Below are 14,161 nucleotides of genomic sequence, written 5' to 3'. Positions count from 1 at the left end.
TGTGGACACGAGATACGTTGTGCACCGGACTATCCTACTAATCATATTTATTATCAAACGCTTTTAGGTTTTTGAACATTAATGTTGATGGAAGAATTTAATTCCTAAAGGCTATAAAAGTTCTCAACATTACATCGTTATATGTGTCTCTATCAATATGTAACTTTGAGCTTCGTGTTTTTCATATATGTATGTATCCACGTGTGTTCATACGTGTATATGGATACCATATATACATACATAGGTATAAAAGAGAAAAAAGATCACCACAAGTTCACTATGTCCTGTGTTCACCCTCGAGAAAAGGTGGAAGAAAAAGTGAGAAGCTCATGAAACCAGACTAATCATTATGCACATTTTGCTATAAAACTGAAGTAGAGAAAAAAGTAAAACAGGAAAGAAAATAATGCCTTCATTGATGAATTGTAGTTATAACTTATAAAAACCATATATACATAACATAGAATTGATATTTGCCAACCTAAGCTCAACATATAGAAGTTTCGTCGCCCTATATTTATACAATCTTACGTTCTTTTGAAAATATTCTATACAAAATTCCCTCATTTCCATGAATCTTAGTAACTTTCTCGGATCAAATGGATAGGAAGAACGATACAAGAAGAAAGAAATCAGAATATGCTCCAATGAGCAGACCCCAAAATTGTTTGCAATCATAAAACTATATTAGCAGTAGAGTGATGCAAAATTTAGACAAAAGTGAGATTCTTCAAGCTTTTGCTACCTCTCAAACTCTTGAACTGATGACATTAACTTCCAGCTGCCTTCAAAAAGTTGTCATATGGACTTGAGGCAGGTAGTGCAAAGAAGTTGGGATGACGCTGGGATTCAGTTGCACATGGCGTTGGAGTGACATTGATAAAGGGATTCGACAAATTGGAGTCAGAGCCATGTTTGACATGTGTAAGTTCGACCTGCAACATACATGAACTTCAGAGTTGAAACTATAGGACAGAAATTAAGGCATTCACACAAATATATTTGTAGCATGTAAAGCCACTATATTATGCATGCTTGTAGAGAAGCTACTAGACAAGAAATGTGATCTCCAGTATGAATACTGCAGCGCACACTTACAAGGAAACATGAAATCGTATTTGTAACGAATCACATTGACTGATCTCTCTAGCGCCAGAGAAATTGGGCACCCGTTTCACACATACCCTTGTTCGCCACCAGCATTTTCAATGCTCTTTTAAATTATCTTCCAATGAAATTAGACAGCACTAATGATTATCTAATATAAGATGGTGTAGCTCTAGCATGTTACATGGTTGTGATAGGACAAAACTCTCTCCTTTCTAAAAGTATCGATGCCACCTCAATTTTGATGTGATTATCCCAAGTTTCCTTCTTGCTCAATTGTGCATAGTATGTAAATGCACTTGATTGTGTTGGGAGAGGGGAGTAGTTTGAGCTTCCATTGTCCTTAGATTGCAATTTATGGAAGCAAACTGGGGACCATACTTAATGGTGAGCTTCTATTCTTTTTCCTTTTTCCTTTTCCCCTTTAAAACAACATCTATTATATCATGATTCCACCACTTTAATAAAATGTTATTACAGCATGTGAAGCTGCTTCTTCGATGCCACTTTGAAGCCTACCAACCTATCGGTTCCTTTTTATAACGGAGCAAAATGGAATCTTGTTGAAAAGAAAAATGGATGAAGGGGAGCCTTGGCGTAACGGGATGAAGGAGAACCTTGGCGTGACCGGTAAAGACCGGTAAAGTTGCTGTCATGTGACCAGGAGGTCACGTTTCAAGCCGTGGAAACAGCCTCTTGCAAAAATGCAGGGTTGCGTACAATAGGCCCATGTGGTCCGGCCCTTCCCCGGATCCCGCGTATAGCGGGAGCTTAGTGCACCGGGCTGCCTTGTTGAAAGTAAAAATGGGTAAACGCTATTCCCTCCCTCTAACAGCAAAGTAGTATGCAAGCAACACTCTCCATAATATGCAGGGTTTAAAACTACATCTCTTCCCAGTCTCATGCTATGAGAATAATGCTCAAAACTGAAAATGCCAAAACTATAAGATGAACGCATTTCGTTTATACTTACTGGAGTAGATTTTGTATCAACGCAGTTGTAAGATGGCTTCATATTTGCCTGGATATAGTCCTGTCCATAAAAGTCAAAAGGATTTTCTCGAGACGCTTGGGCAATCATTAAATGTGACATCTTTTCCTGCTTCCCTGCTTGAAGGGCCTCACAATGGCCTGCCATGTCCTTGTATGTCATATCAGAAGTTGAGACAGAGAGTCTTCCTACTTGCAGTGTTGTATCTGATACCTGCATAAGTTTTTAGGTAAATGATTTAGAAAAGTTAACTATGTCTAGGGGAAGAGACTTGCCATACATGATATTATCGCAGTGGTCAGCATTACAACCATATACCCAATCGAAAAACAAATAACAACCATAGCCAAAGGGCTTTTCCCACAAACCTCTGCTGAGCAACCACCCCTATTTCAGATGAAACCCCTCAATTATTTATAGGGGCACCCAAAAACCCCTATGAAATAATTATTATTCCGGTCACCTTCACTTAAAACCATTGATGTAATTCAAAATTATATGTGGGAAAGAAATGGCAAAAAAACCTTTTCCATTACCAGCTGTCCTTTGCCATTCTATTAATATCACCAGTCCACCAGATGGTTTGGCATTGGACGAAAGCAATGAAATCCTGTATCCCTTCCGTATCAAAATTCAAAATTTCTCAATTTCTTCTTTAGAAGACCTCATCATTTGATTCAGTAAATATCAACACTCTCAGTTTTACCTTAAGTTCAGATCAAACATGCAATAATCTCTCCACATGTTATGCCTATTTCTCTCTTACCACTTGTTTACTTCCAAGAAGGATCAATTACATTAATTTGCTTCTATTAGATTTTATAAATTTCACTGCATGAACTAGCTTTTAAGGTTGAGTAGACCCAGTTTTTTGTGAGGCCTCTCTGCTTTTTTTGTATACTTCTTGTATATGGGCATTTACGCCCTTCATTATTGAAATCTTATTACTTTATCAACAAAAAATGTTGAGTTAGACCCAAAGTTCATTTTCTTAACATGGTATTAGAGTGTTAGAGAATACACCTGTCCCTCATGACTGTATAGAGATTTCCATAGGGGTTTATAATATCTTGTTCATTCCACCCATTGCCTTAAGGTTTTAGGTTGAATGTTCAGATTCTTCACATACCTTGTCTTTCACCCCTCCAACCCAACGAATAATATTCCTCATTCAAGAGGTCATGAAGCCTAAAGTTTCAGACCTTTTTTTCTTCCACAGAAACACCAGAAAAAAAAAACTCTTTTTTAGTGGCTTCGTAGCTTATTTCAGCGAACCTTCACTTCCCCTGTACCACCTTCTTGAGAATGAGTAAAAAGAAAAAAAAGGAGAGTCTACAAAAGAACTGTCAGGAGATCTTTCAGAAGTTCCTAGCAAGAATTATGACAGCCAAACTCTTCCTTGCGCAATTCCCTGGCTACTGTGTGCATGACACGAATGGAAGGCATGCAAGCAGAAACTTACCGAATCGAGGAACTGAGTGACAGTTAAGAGGTCTGGAATTTGCAGAGAAAGGTGTGAGTTAGTTATATTCTTATTCTCTGTTGGTACACCGTCCTCTAAGATGGGCTGCGTCTGGTCCCCAACCTGCTAGTAGAAAACAAGGATATAAGATAATGGTGAGTATTGGAGAAAAAAAAATAAAGACTTAGAAGCAGTGGCTCCAACTACCTCGTCCAGACTTTTATCATCTTCTGACCCGAATTGGTAGATCTGTCCTGATGTTTCTGAGACTAGCTGAGCTCCCAAAGGACAAACATCATCAGGAAGGAAATCTTTAAGCAACTGATCCTTTATAGCAGCAGTCTTATTCTGCGCATTGGTCAAATGTCAAAATGCATACGCCATTGCATAAGCTATCGTTGAATCACAATGAGAACAGATATGATGTTTACTTTATAAGAATTCCTCAAGCTCTCCACTATTATTGAAGCAAAATATTCTGTAGTTTGGTTACTAGATAGTTGTATTGCTGAAAGTGATTTCAGGGCATCATCGTCATCCTCTTTCGAGCCATAGACTTTGACTGCATGCTCTGTGTTACCAGTTCCAGCTTGCAGTTTACAGTCATCTACCAGCTGAAGGAAAGGATCAACCTGTTGAAGGCATTGAACATCGAATTAGACTAGACAACTTTGCAGAGAAAGTATTGTGTAAAATATTTGCAAAATGAGTTCATTGAACAAAACATGACTGATGCTTGTCCTTACTGTTTTATCTGTCAATGCAGCTTTAGCACAAGCAACAACGGGGATAAAGTTGTAGGCTTTAGATAGGAAAATAATCATGGATGTCGCCAACATAAAGAGTGACCTGCGACGTGACGGTGGTAGAGATCCTGCAAACACAATATAAAGATGACAAGAGGCAGTGCAAGTGTTACTAAGGAATAACATATCATGGTTTCGTTAATACAGCATAGATTAGAAGTATATCAGATCATATGCAGGCATTTACAAAACATCTAGATAACATGCTCTTTTATAAGGATAAATGAGTATAAAGAACTTGTCAAATTCAGATTCAAACCACTGTGTTATACCTTTCCCTCCTATAGAAATGTTCCTCAAAGAAAATGCTAGCTGGAAACTTCGAATAAGAGCCTCATGGCTGGATTTCTGGAAAACGAGATACAAGCAAGTTATCAACAACAGCCTAGTCAACATATTAGAAATGTTAATAAGCAAATATGAAGTTTGTCTTTCTGATGCTATTGCAAAGTCAGCATCTAGAGAAAAGTTAAACTTAAGAAGATGAGATTGATTGATAACAAGAAAGATGTCTAGCAATTTAGGAAAAAGGAAGAGACACTTAGTTTTCCATTCTAGAGCAGATTTCAATTCATTATAGAGCAGAATCCAATAACATATACTCTTAACTAATACTTCCCAAAATCGTTTATATTGTCGGGTCCTACCACCTTGAATGTGCACTAATTAGATTATAGTAAAAGAAGGTTCCAGGGTAGTGAAAAATCTTCTAATGGGTTTATTTCAGTCAGAACATTTGAGGCCTGGATTCAGCTGCTTATGAAAATTCCACAACCACATTCATGTTAAGTTGTCCATCCTTTGGAAGAAGAAAGACAGTTAAAGGTTATATTTGTCAACCTCAATTTTTTTAATATTACACTGTCTTCGATTTTGTAATCCTTGAATTTGTGTTTATTTTCTAGAAATCTATTCTTGCACTGGTTCCATCAAAGTTACCAGTCAAAATTTTGTGATTTGTCTCATCAAACAAACATCATATAACAACATTATATCACCAAAAAGAAACCTATCCTCAAAGGTACGAAACTTTGGCTCTGCATGATGGGAACACATACGAAGCAAAACAGGGCTTCAAACATTAGCCTCAGGGTTTGGAATTCATTTATTCTGCAAAAAATAGAAGCTCTAAGGCACGACATCCTCAATTCCACACTCCCCCCCCCCAAAACCCCCTGACCCCGCACCCCCACCCCCAAAAAATGGATTAGCATAAAACTTTCCATCACATTCCTCAGTCAGATTCCTACCTTAAAATACAGGCCCTCTATATCTGTAATAGATGTTAGGATTTGCCACTACATAATGTTTGACTAACTTCTTACTTCTAAAAAGTTGACTATCTAGAGTTGACACCAGCAGGAAAAGTCAATAGTACCTAGAGTATTTCTTTGATAATTCAGGATGGTATTACTGAAAAATATCTGTCAAGAATTTAGCATAAGGGGCTGAAAGAACTTACATATCAGGAATACAAAGTTTATAGATACATAACCACCTCACGCTCAAGTTCTACTAGATTTAAAGAAAAACAAAAGAGCAAAGATAAAGATTGCAGATTAAGATGGATGTTGGAAAATATATCAGTGATGCAGATTAATATCTACTACCAAGAAAGCATCACCACCTTTGTTTGTGAAAATAACACCACCAAGCTGTAAGTATGAGCAATTGCTTCATAATTCTCTGGAGTATTTGCAGGAGAGATTGCCTGCACCCACAGTGAAGACAGCAAGAGGCTGATCTGTCGAATTTTCAGCTTGAGAAAAATTCCATCCTGAAATGAAGTGAACTGTGGTAAGGGGCAATCAAGAAAGCATAATCTTGTGGGCATTAGTTTCTCCAACCAGAGGTAAAAACTGTTTGAATTGAAATACATACCTGCTCCTCTTCTGTGTTACCAATCTCTTTTCCTTCGTCAGTTCCAGGTAACGAATTTCTTTTCACAGTATAAGCTCGACTATAGCTTGATGTTAATCTTTTCAGCATTGATTGGTTTTTCACCATTGATTTAGCATTGAATGTTTTTTCCTTTCCAGCAACATTGTCATGAGAGGGAGATTGTTCTTTTTTTAATTTATCAAAAAGTGCAGCTGAAGAAGAAAACACTGAAACGGTTCTAGATAGGGTCCTTTGAATACCAGAAGCCTTTGTTGACCGTGGATGGACAGAGGTTGGACGGGGGCAAACTGAAGATGGGACAAGTACAACAGAAAAGACACGATGTGCCACAAGTCTTGTTTCATGGTCTGGGGAGACCATAGCTAAAAGAATTTGATGGAATAATGCCTCAGGGAAAGCCTGAAAGGTAAAAGGAAAAAATGAGAACAAGAAAGTTGACAATCAGCCAGTCGAGAGCATCACTAAGAGAAAATAACGATGCCAAGAATAGAGTCCTCCTTGCCTTGTTTTTATATGAAAGATTTGGTAAGGATGCAATTATCTGAGCAGTTCGATAAACAGCAGCCATCGTATTTCTCACCATAACTGTTACATTTGAAATTGTTTCCAGCATCACTGCCATCACATCAAGAATAGGACCAGCATCTCCTACCTGTTTTTCAAAGGGATCAGAGTTTACATTGTCTACACTCATGTAAAATTAGGCACTATATTAAAATGTTCATCTCCCTTCTTGTCAGGCGATGTTGTCTCGTCTAGGACGATGTTTCTGAGAATCTCACTAAATAAAATCCTCAAAACTGACAACCTCATTTAGAACAAAAGTAAATAGGGCATAGTGCATGATTTTGGTGACCTTGAGAAGTGAAATTACATATATATTTAAGACTTTAGAGGATAAAAGCATGAAATTCACCTTCTGGGACATCTGTACAAGGCAGTCATCAACTGCTGTGTAAAACTTTCTGTTCCATTGAATTACTTCTTCCCCAAGTTCCGAGTCATCAACAGAACAGAGTATGCTCTTGCGGAGGTGTCTCATCATATCACTAAACGCACCAACTATCGTAAGAGATGGCTGAGCCTTTGTTGCCTTAGAAAGGGAGCTGGCAACTTCAACAATTTCTATCTGCATATTTGGATTTTTAAGGACATTCTTGTGATCAAGGTGCTTGATCAAAGTAGACAGCAAGAAGTGTGTGTTCTGCCCTGCATTTTAAGGAAAGGAATGGAGTGAGTCCAAGGCGTTAAGGTGACATATATGCTGCTTAACCCCCCAAGAATTAAAAGAAAAAAGGGTAATCACTGAGGATAAAGAAAGATCAAACACCAGAATTTTCCATAATAGATTGCATGTCAAGCAAAACAACGAGGGCAACTCCATGTTCACGAGACCAAAGATCAGCATTATCAAAATAACGGAACAGGGACTCCAGAACACGCCGTACAGTTGTTGCCTCCTTAGCTAACTTTGCCATGTTATGTAAGCACACCTTTGACCAAAACTTGGGGTTTCTCGAATCTTCCCTGTTCACAAAAGAATTGTAATTGGAGGTGAGACGATGTACAAAGGTAAAAATAATTAACATACATAAAGACTATGGAAAGAGGAAATACCCAGTTACACTAAGGCCTCTGTCTGTTACTATATTCCTCCAAGAAGTAGCCCTTCTCAATTCATCGGAGGATGACGACATCTGGTGTTCATCAGAAGAAGCCAATTGGACTCCATGATTCTGCTTATCTTGATTATCATTATTAGGATCCAGCTTCTCCTTAGGGCCTTCACAATTTTCTAAAACTGCAGCCGCCACCTGGTAAGATAAATGAAATTAAAACCAAAATACTCTCTATCACCTGACAGAACTTCCCAATACTTCCCTAAGAAAATCCAAGTGTTAGTACTAGAATGTTAGAATTTAAACAAGTGTTCATGTCCTGCATTAGACAATGTAATATGCATATTATTTTTGACACCTATAATAGGTATCTTGTTCAATAGAAAACCAAGCTACATTGAAATAGACTGTCACTTTATCCAATAAAATACCACTTATCACTTCGTCAATTCAAATGGGGCACTTAGCAGATACAAAATCATTTGGAACTTTAGGATCAATTTTACATTTGCTACGAGTTAGGAGCACAATATGGGCACTCCAACTTGAAGAAGATTACTAAGAATTTGTAAACATAAAAAGGATCCCTTATCCTATAGTTATATAATTTAGCAAGTTTATAGGGCTGATAATAGAGCTGTAATTTCTTGTAAACACCATGTAATCCGCACTAACTTGAGAGAGATCAAACAATCCACTCTCAGAATATTCTTCTCTCTTTCTTCACACATAGTATTGGCTAAATCAAAATTTTGTGATGTAAAAATATATAAAGCTTTTCAACGACCGAATACAAATGTGATCAAATTTAAAAGAATAATCCTAGACATGTAAGATGGTATTTTGAACTAGGTGCAGCAGAAAATCTGTGTGAAAGATAAGAGATTTGTCCTAAACAACACGATAGTTCTAATATTGGGTATAAGAAGACCTCGCAAAATCGAAATACTATACCAATTATATCAACAACCGATTAACCAGAGAAGCATAGAAATGTCTGCAATAACTTACACTATCGAATTCCGCTGGCATGTGACAAAACTCACCCATAAACCATATCTGTACATGAAAAGTTGAAGAAAGAAACAGAATTGCTCAGACTGTCCATTACAAATGAAATCAGACTTTACCTAAAGAATCCAGAGAAACAGATAAAGAAACTGACAAAGTAAATGGAAAAGACAAACATCAATTAAATAATATCTGAATCCTCATAAGGACCTAGCAGAAGCTGCATGTTATTGTTGCTTCTTTCCAACTTTCAGAATCAGTAACAGGACCTTTTGTTAATAAGAATAGAAGGTTTAGACAGAATAGCAAAGGGAAAGAGTCCTACAAAGCAAAGAAGCTGAAGATGGGAAGCAACGATTGCTATCTGAACATGGATCAGTCAAGACAAGGTGATATTAAAAGCAATGGCCTTACATGATATAATCAGCTCTTTTTACAGGAATTCTATGATTTGCATTGATATTAAAAGTCCTTCCATTATATTCTAGCCAAATACAAAACACCAGTGCCAGCATAACATATTCTTAGATGAAGAATTAACCCAAATAGCCGACCACCCAACCGCTTAAACTAAAAATAGCCGATGGAGGTATAATATATGTATAATTTATGTATTATATGTGTATAATTATTTATAATCAATGTATAAACTATGTATATGGCTAGAAAAAGTAAACAATAAATATAACCGGCTATTTATGTAAAGATCCCTTCTTAAATTCTATCCATCTGGCCCACAGTGATTGATAGCAAAATGTCCGATACATCTAGACTGAAAAGAGAAATGCTTCACCCAACATGCCAAATGGTCTTTCCAACATGTTCATGGCAAATGCACTATCCTTACACGCCAAATAATCCGTCCTTCCTACATTTTCTTAGCAAACACCAGAAATGACTTATCCAGAAGAATATTTTCCATTATACCAAACACACCAGTAAAGTTTACTGTAAGTAATTTAAATTTTAAAGCTAACAACAAATTAGTTTCAAATTCAAAAGTCACTTTCTAATTTAGATTTGATCTAGGGAACTTTAAAATTTTCAGAAATCCACCGTTCATGTGGGGGATCAACCCCATTATTATCTACATCAATCTTATATACTTCGAAATTACATTCCGCGGACTCTCCAAAATGATGTCGCACCCATGTCGGATCCTCCAAAAATGCACTACTTTTGGAGGATCCAACACGCACCCAGCAATAATTTTCGAGAGTCCGAGCAACATAGCTTCCAAATTAAGGATTTATTTACTTTGAGAAACCACATCACCAATCAGATAGCCCGCGCATTAAAGTGAAACTCACCATGAAAGAACTCATAAGCAACTTACTTTATCAAAGCAGTACATATAATCAACAGAGGAAGCAGTAGCAAATGATGAAGTTGTGCTTCAATAGGACACTTCTTGTAAACTTCATTTCCTAGTTTATGGGGCACAAATATACAACAAATGCGGAATGTTGACAAATCTAAAGTCGTCAAAGATCTATGTCAATGTCCTAGCACATGCTTTCCTAAGAAACCTCAGTGTTCATGAGTGTATCTCCACAAACGTGGTTTTAATCAAACAAAGTTCATACCTCAGAAAGAGCATAAGGAAATAACAGGAAATTTATTTGGCAGTTTACCATAGCAGACAGGGCTTGAAGACCAGCGCAGCGCAATTTAAGCACTCTTTCATCCTCGCCCATCTCTTGAGCAAGAAGACAGATTTTAGGAATCAGGCCTTCAAAGTTAAACATATATGTAGAGTCCCTCTGCACAATGCACAGTCAAATTAGAATATCAGCTTTAACTGTTAAGGAAAACTTGCAGATCTTTATCTTCAAGATAACTATCACCACTACAGGGTAAAGCCAAAAGAAGGATCTATTGACCTGGTTAATTATGAAGTCAAAAAGAGCTTGGCATCCAACTATGCGCATTTCATCGTGCCTCGTCTGATCCAGCAAAATGTGTATTATACTGAGAAAGCTCCCAGCAAATAGTGGCCTGCAGTGCGTATCTAATAGTTCAGGACTCGTTGTACAAAAAACGATAAGAAAATCAGCAAACGCCATTGTTTAGCAAGAAAGCAATGATCTCCAATCGATTAAAAAGCTAATGGAAAACAGTGAAAAACAAATATATCATGGAACTGTGTAAATCGCCCTCATTTCCTTATTTTGTTGACATCCCAGTGGAAGAAGCATTAATGCTTCTTTTCCCACAGTAGCAGATGAGGAATACATTCAAATTTTCATTTTAAGCCTCTTTTTCCTCACTTTCCCTCAGTAAAATGCAGAAGTTGCCATTTGATAATGTTCTTCTAACAAAGATTAGTACATATTCACGACATTATCCTTTTCTTGATCAGAAATCTTCCCCCATCAATGCAATAAGAGCAAGGGACTTACATTTGTTGCTTACAGGATGTAAGCAACTTCCGGTAGATACACATGACTACCTTTACAGACCCAATATTCTCGTTTCTTAATTCCCGGTAGCACCTTTGCTCAAGAACACTTGTTATCTGTCCAAAGATTAAAGTTAATCAGCTCTTCAAGCTTTAAATAATGTAAATATATAATCTTAATTAGCGCATAGCTGTTTATCAAAAACCTTAACAATCTTTGAGAATCCAAATATGACAAGGTTGTAAGCATACCATCTATATGATTTTAAGGTGAAAAAGGAACAATAAACGAATAAATTTTTTTATAAAAATCAGAAAGTAGAACTCAGAAGCAGAATAAGTCCATCTTATCAAGCTTGTTCAATATCTCAGTAACACAACCTTCGGTATCCGAAGTGGATTTTTCGAAGCATATTCACACAATTTGTTGATCATGCGATCATTAGGCTCTCCATCCTGTCAAAAATAAAAGAAACTTAGTGCTTGAAAAAACTTAGTCCTTTCAAACCAATAACAGATCAAACTTATAGTGGCAAGTGAGTAAAGGAAGCATAGTAAATGTTAAGGAGGTTATATCCTACCTCAAATCATTCAAGAAACTCAAATGTAAATTTCAAAAGTACATCTCACTAATATCATTGATGGAATAAAATCCTAAGAGATTCATACTCTAAAATGAACAACATAAACACCTATTTGTGCTAAAGTTTCTTCATCTCTCCAGTCGAACTGGGGCCAAGTTTTGTTATCCACACCAGCTTAAATTTAATTCCAACTAAGCCAGAACTACAACTGTTAGGCGGTGTTATTGTTCAAAGCTCATTTGGGCAAGTAATGACCTTTCACATATTTTACCAAGTAATAAGCACCACACTTTGGATGAATATATAAGAGAGCAAATTGTGTATAATTAAAAAGCACGAACATTATTAGCTAGCCATGGAGGCAGCTTATAAAAGTACAAAATGCTAGAATCTAGGAACTTTGACAGGCGGAACAACTTTTGGACCCAAGGAAATACAATTTAATGTTGCCATCAAAATCAGGTAGGAGCTCCAAGGTTCAGAGGTACAAAATCGATGAACTGTTTACGTTAGCAAAGAAGCGGCTAGATTAGCGAGCAGCAACAACATTTAAGAAATGCTCATGCTGCAAAAATCTTTGATGAAAAGGTGTTAACGCTAAAGGAGAAGAAAAAGAAGAGTCTTTTCTTTCAGGAAGAATCCTACACCTGCAGCAGGGTTCTGGCCGATTTCTATATTATTGATACTCATAGACATAGAGACAGTAGCTGATTTGGCTGATAGATTGTGATTTGTACAATTAAAAGGCTTCTGAATATCAAATTTCTTAATGTAAAGAAACATAAAGCTGGGAACATTTTTAGGATGTAGCATGAATGATATTTCCGCGGGGCCAGTACCAACAACAAGAAGTGGGGCCTGGACAGGCTACTTTACGCCCACGCCCAAGGTAGAGAGGTTGTTTCCTATAGACCGCACAGGCTACTACCAATTCAGATATTAGAAAATCTCTCAAACTTTAAAACACTCATTTCAAGATAAACAAATTAACATAATTGGAGACAAACAAATTCAATTCAATCAAAATATGAAAAATTGAAAAAGACTAACCGGAGATCGAGGAAAGCTATCAGAGATCAACTTCTTATAACGCTTAACAGGTTGGCGGGACCTTGTCCGCATTGCCGGACAACACACACAAAGTTGATCACAGGCTGGCATTATTCTATGAGAAATACCCATTTTTCCAAATTTTCAACAAATTCCCACAAAAAAATCTCCCTTTTTTTCTCCAAAATCAAAGAGAACACGATATGGGTTTTCCTGTTCTTGATTCCAATTCCAATCAAAGAACCTTGGGCCAATTCAAGATTGGTAAAAATGAGAGATTAAAGAACTGGGTGTGGTAAAAGAGAAGAAATTATTAATATGTATGACATATAAGAGAAGGGAATTGATTGCCAGAGGAAAGAGGGAGATCGGGAGAATTCTCACAGATCTCCAACTTCCCTCAAATGGCAACAAAAATGAGAGAGAGAAAATAAATGGGTATTTTCTTTCCCCTATTTCAACATGAACGAACTGATCTCCCTAAGTTTTGCATGGGACTCACGTTCGTTCTCTAGTTTAGCAAAATTATGTAACGGCTACGTTGTGTGAGAGAGACAAGACCACAAAAAAAAACAGAATAAAATTACAATTTTTGAATTTACAAAATTTGAATAATATAGTGCATAGGATAATAGTAACTCTCATCATCTAATCATTCTATATAAATATGGTTGGTGGTACGATTAACACTTTTTTTTATCATTTTTTTTAATATTGTGATGAGTTGTTGCCTCTTGCTGATGTGTTACGTATAGGAAATGATTAGGTAAATTTCTTGCTTCTGTTTTTATTTGTTATGTAGTAGTGAGTGTTAATATGAATTATGCATATATTATACTTTTACCGGTTGTTTTTAATTTAAGTGATTGGGTAGACGACTATTTGGGTTAATTCTTTATGCATTACACATTTCCCGTAATTATGTGTGTGTATATATATATATATATATATATATATATATATATATATATATATATATATATATATATATAATGTACTACTACCGACTAATATTTGTTATGTATTTTAATTTGAAATAATATACACTTTTATTTGCTCTAGAAATAAACTTTTATATTGTGCATATTTTTTTTAAGGCACGTATGCTGATAAATTATTGTTTCTATTGAGTGAAAATTAGGAATCTCAAGAGTATGTTTTAACGGTCATAATCCCAAGGGAAATTGTATTGGGAAAAAACTGAATTTAAATATTGAAGATGACGTGT

At 36.4% G+C, this 14,161-nt stretch overlaps 1 protein-coding gene across 2 annotated transcripts; it reads right to left on the bottom strand.

Moving 5' to 3' along the window:
- Positions 1 to 387: 387 nt before the first annotated feature.
- On the bottom strand, positions 388 to 13,486 carry LOC109236614. Of its 2 annotated transcripts, none has more exons than XM_019402802.1 (19): positions 12,934 to 13,486; positions 11,681 to 11,755; positions 11,301 to 11,416; positions 10,782 to 10,896; positions 10,533 to 10,661; positions 8,899 to 8,946; positions 7,886 to 8,082; positions 7,599 to 7,795; positions 7,185 to 7,477; positions 6,771 to 6,920; positions 6,248 to 6,667; positions 5,994 to 6,143; positions 4,639 to 4,714; positions 4,307 to 4,434; positions 3,992 to 4,192; positions 3,768 to 3,908; positions 3,561 to 3,686; positions 2,081 to 2,311; positions 388 to 935 (listed from the first exon to the last, which is right to left on the bottom strand). In XM_019402802.1, the coding sequence occupies exons 1-19, from the start codon at positions 13,063 to 13,065 to the stop codon at positions 771 to 773; spliced, it is 3,090 nt and encodes a 1,029-aa protein (XP_019258347.1). In that variant the 5' UTR covers positions 13,066 to 13,486; the 3' UTR covers positions 388 to 770. The 2 variants fall into 2 exon arrangements, with proteins under 2 accessions (XP_019258347.1, XP_019258348.1); XM_019402803.1 differs by having other exon boundaries at positions 3,561 to 3,683; positions 12,934 to 13,484.
- Positions 13,487 to 14,161: the final 675 nt, after the last annotated feature.

The sequence above is a fragment of the Nicotiana attenuata genome, unplaced genomic scaffold (genome assembly GCF_001879085.1).
Source record: "Nicotiana attenuata strain UT unplaced genomic scaffold, NIATTr2, whole genome shotgun sequence".
In the NCBI taxonomy this organism is placed as follows: Eukaryota; Viridiplantae; Streptophyta; class Magnoliopsida; order Solanales; family Solanaceae; genus Nicotiana; species Nicotiana attenuata.
This window is presented reverse-complemented; position numbering and strand designations above follow the sequence as displayed.

Excerpts from the sequence above, each read along its gene's own strand:
- LOC109236614 (XM_019402802.1), bottom strand. The coding sequence starts at position 13,065 with ATGGGTATTTCTCATAGAATAATGCCAGCCTGTGATCAACTTTGTGTG. Across the intron at positions 8,947-10,532 it reads TTCAAGCCCTGTCTGCTATG|ATATGGTTTATGGGTGAGTT; the intron begins GTAAACTGCCAA and ends TTTCATGTACAG. Across the intron at positions 3,909-3,991 it reads GCTTGAGGAATTCTTATAAA|AATAAGACTGCTGCTATAAA; the intron begins GTAAACATCATA and ends ACCAATGCGCAG.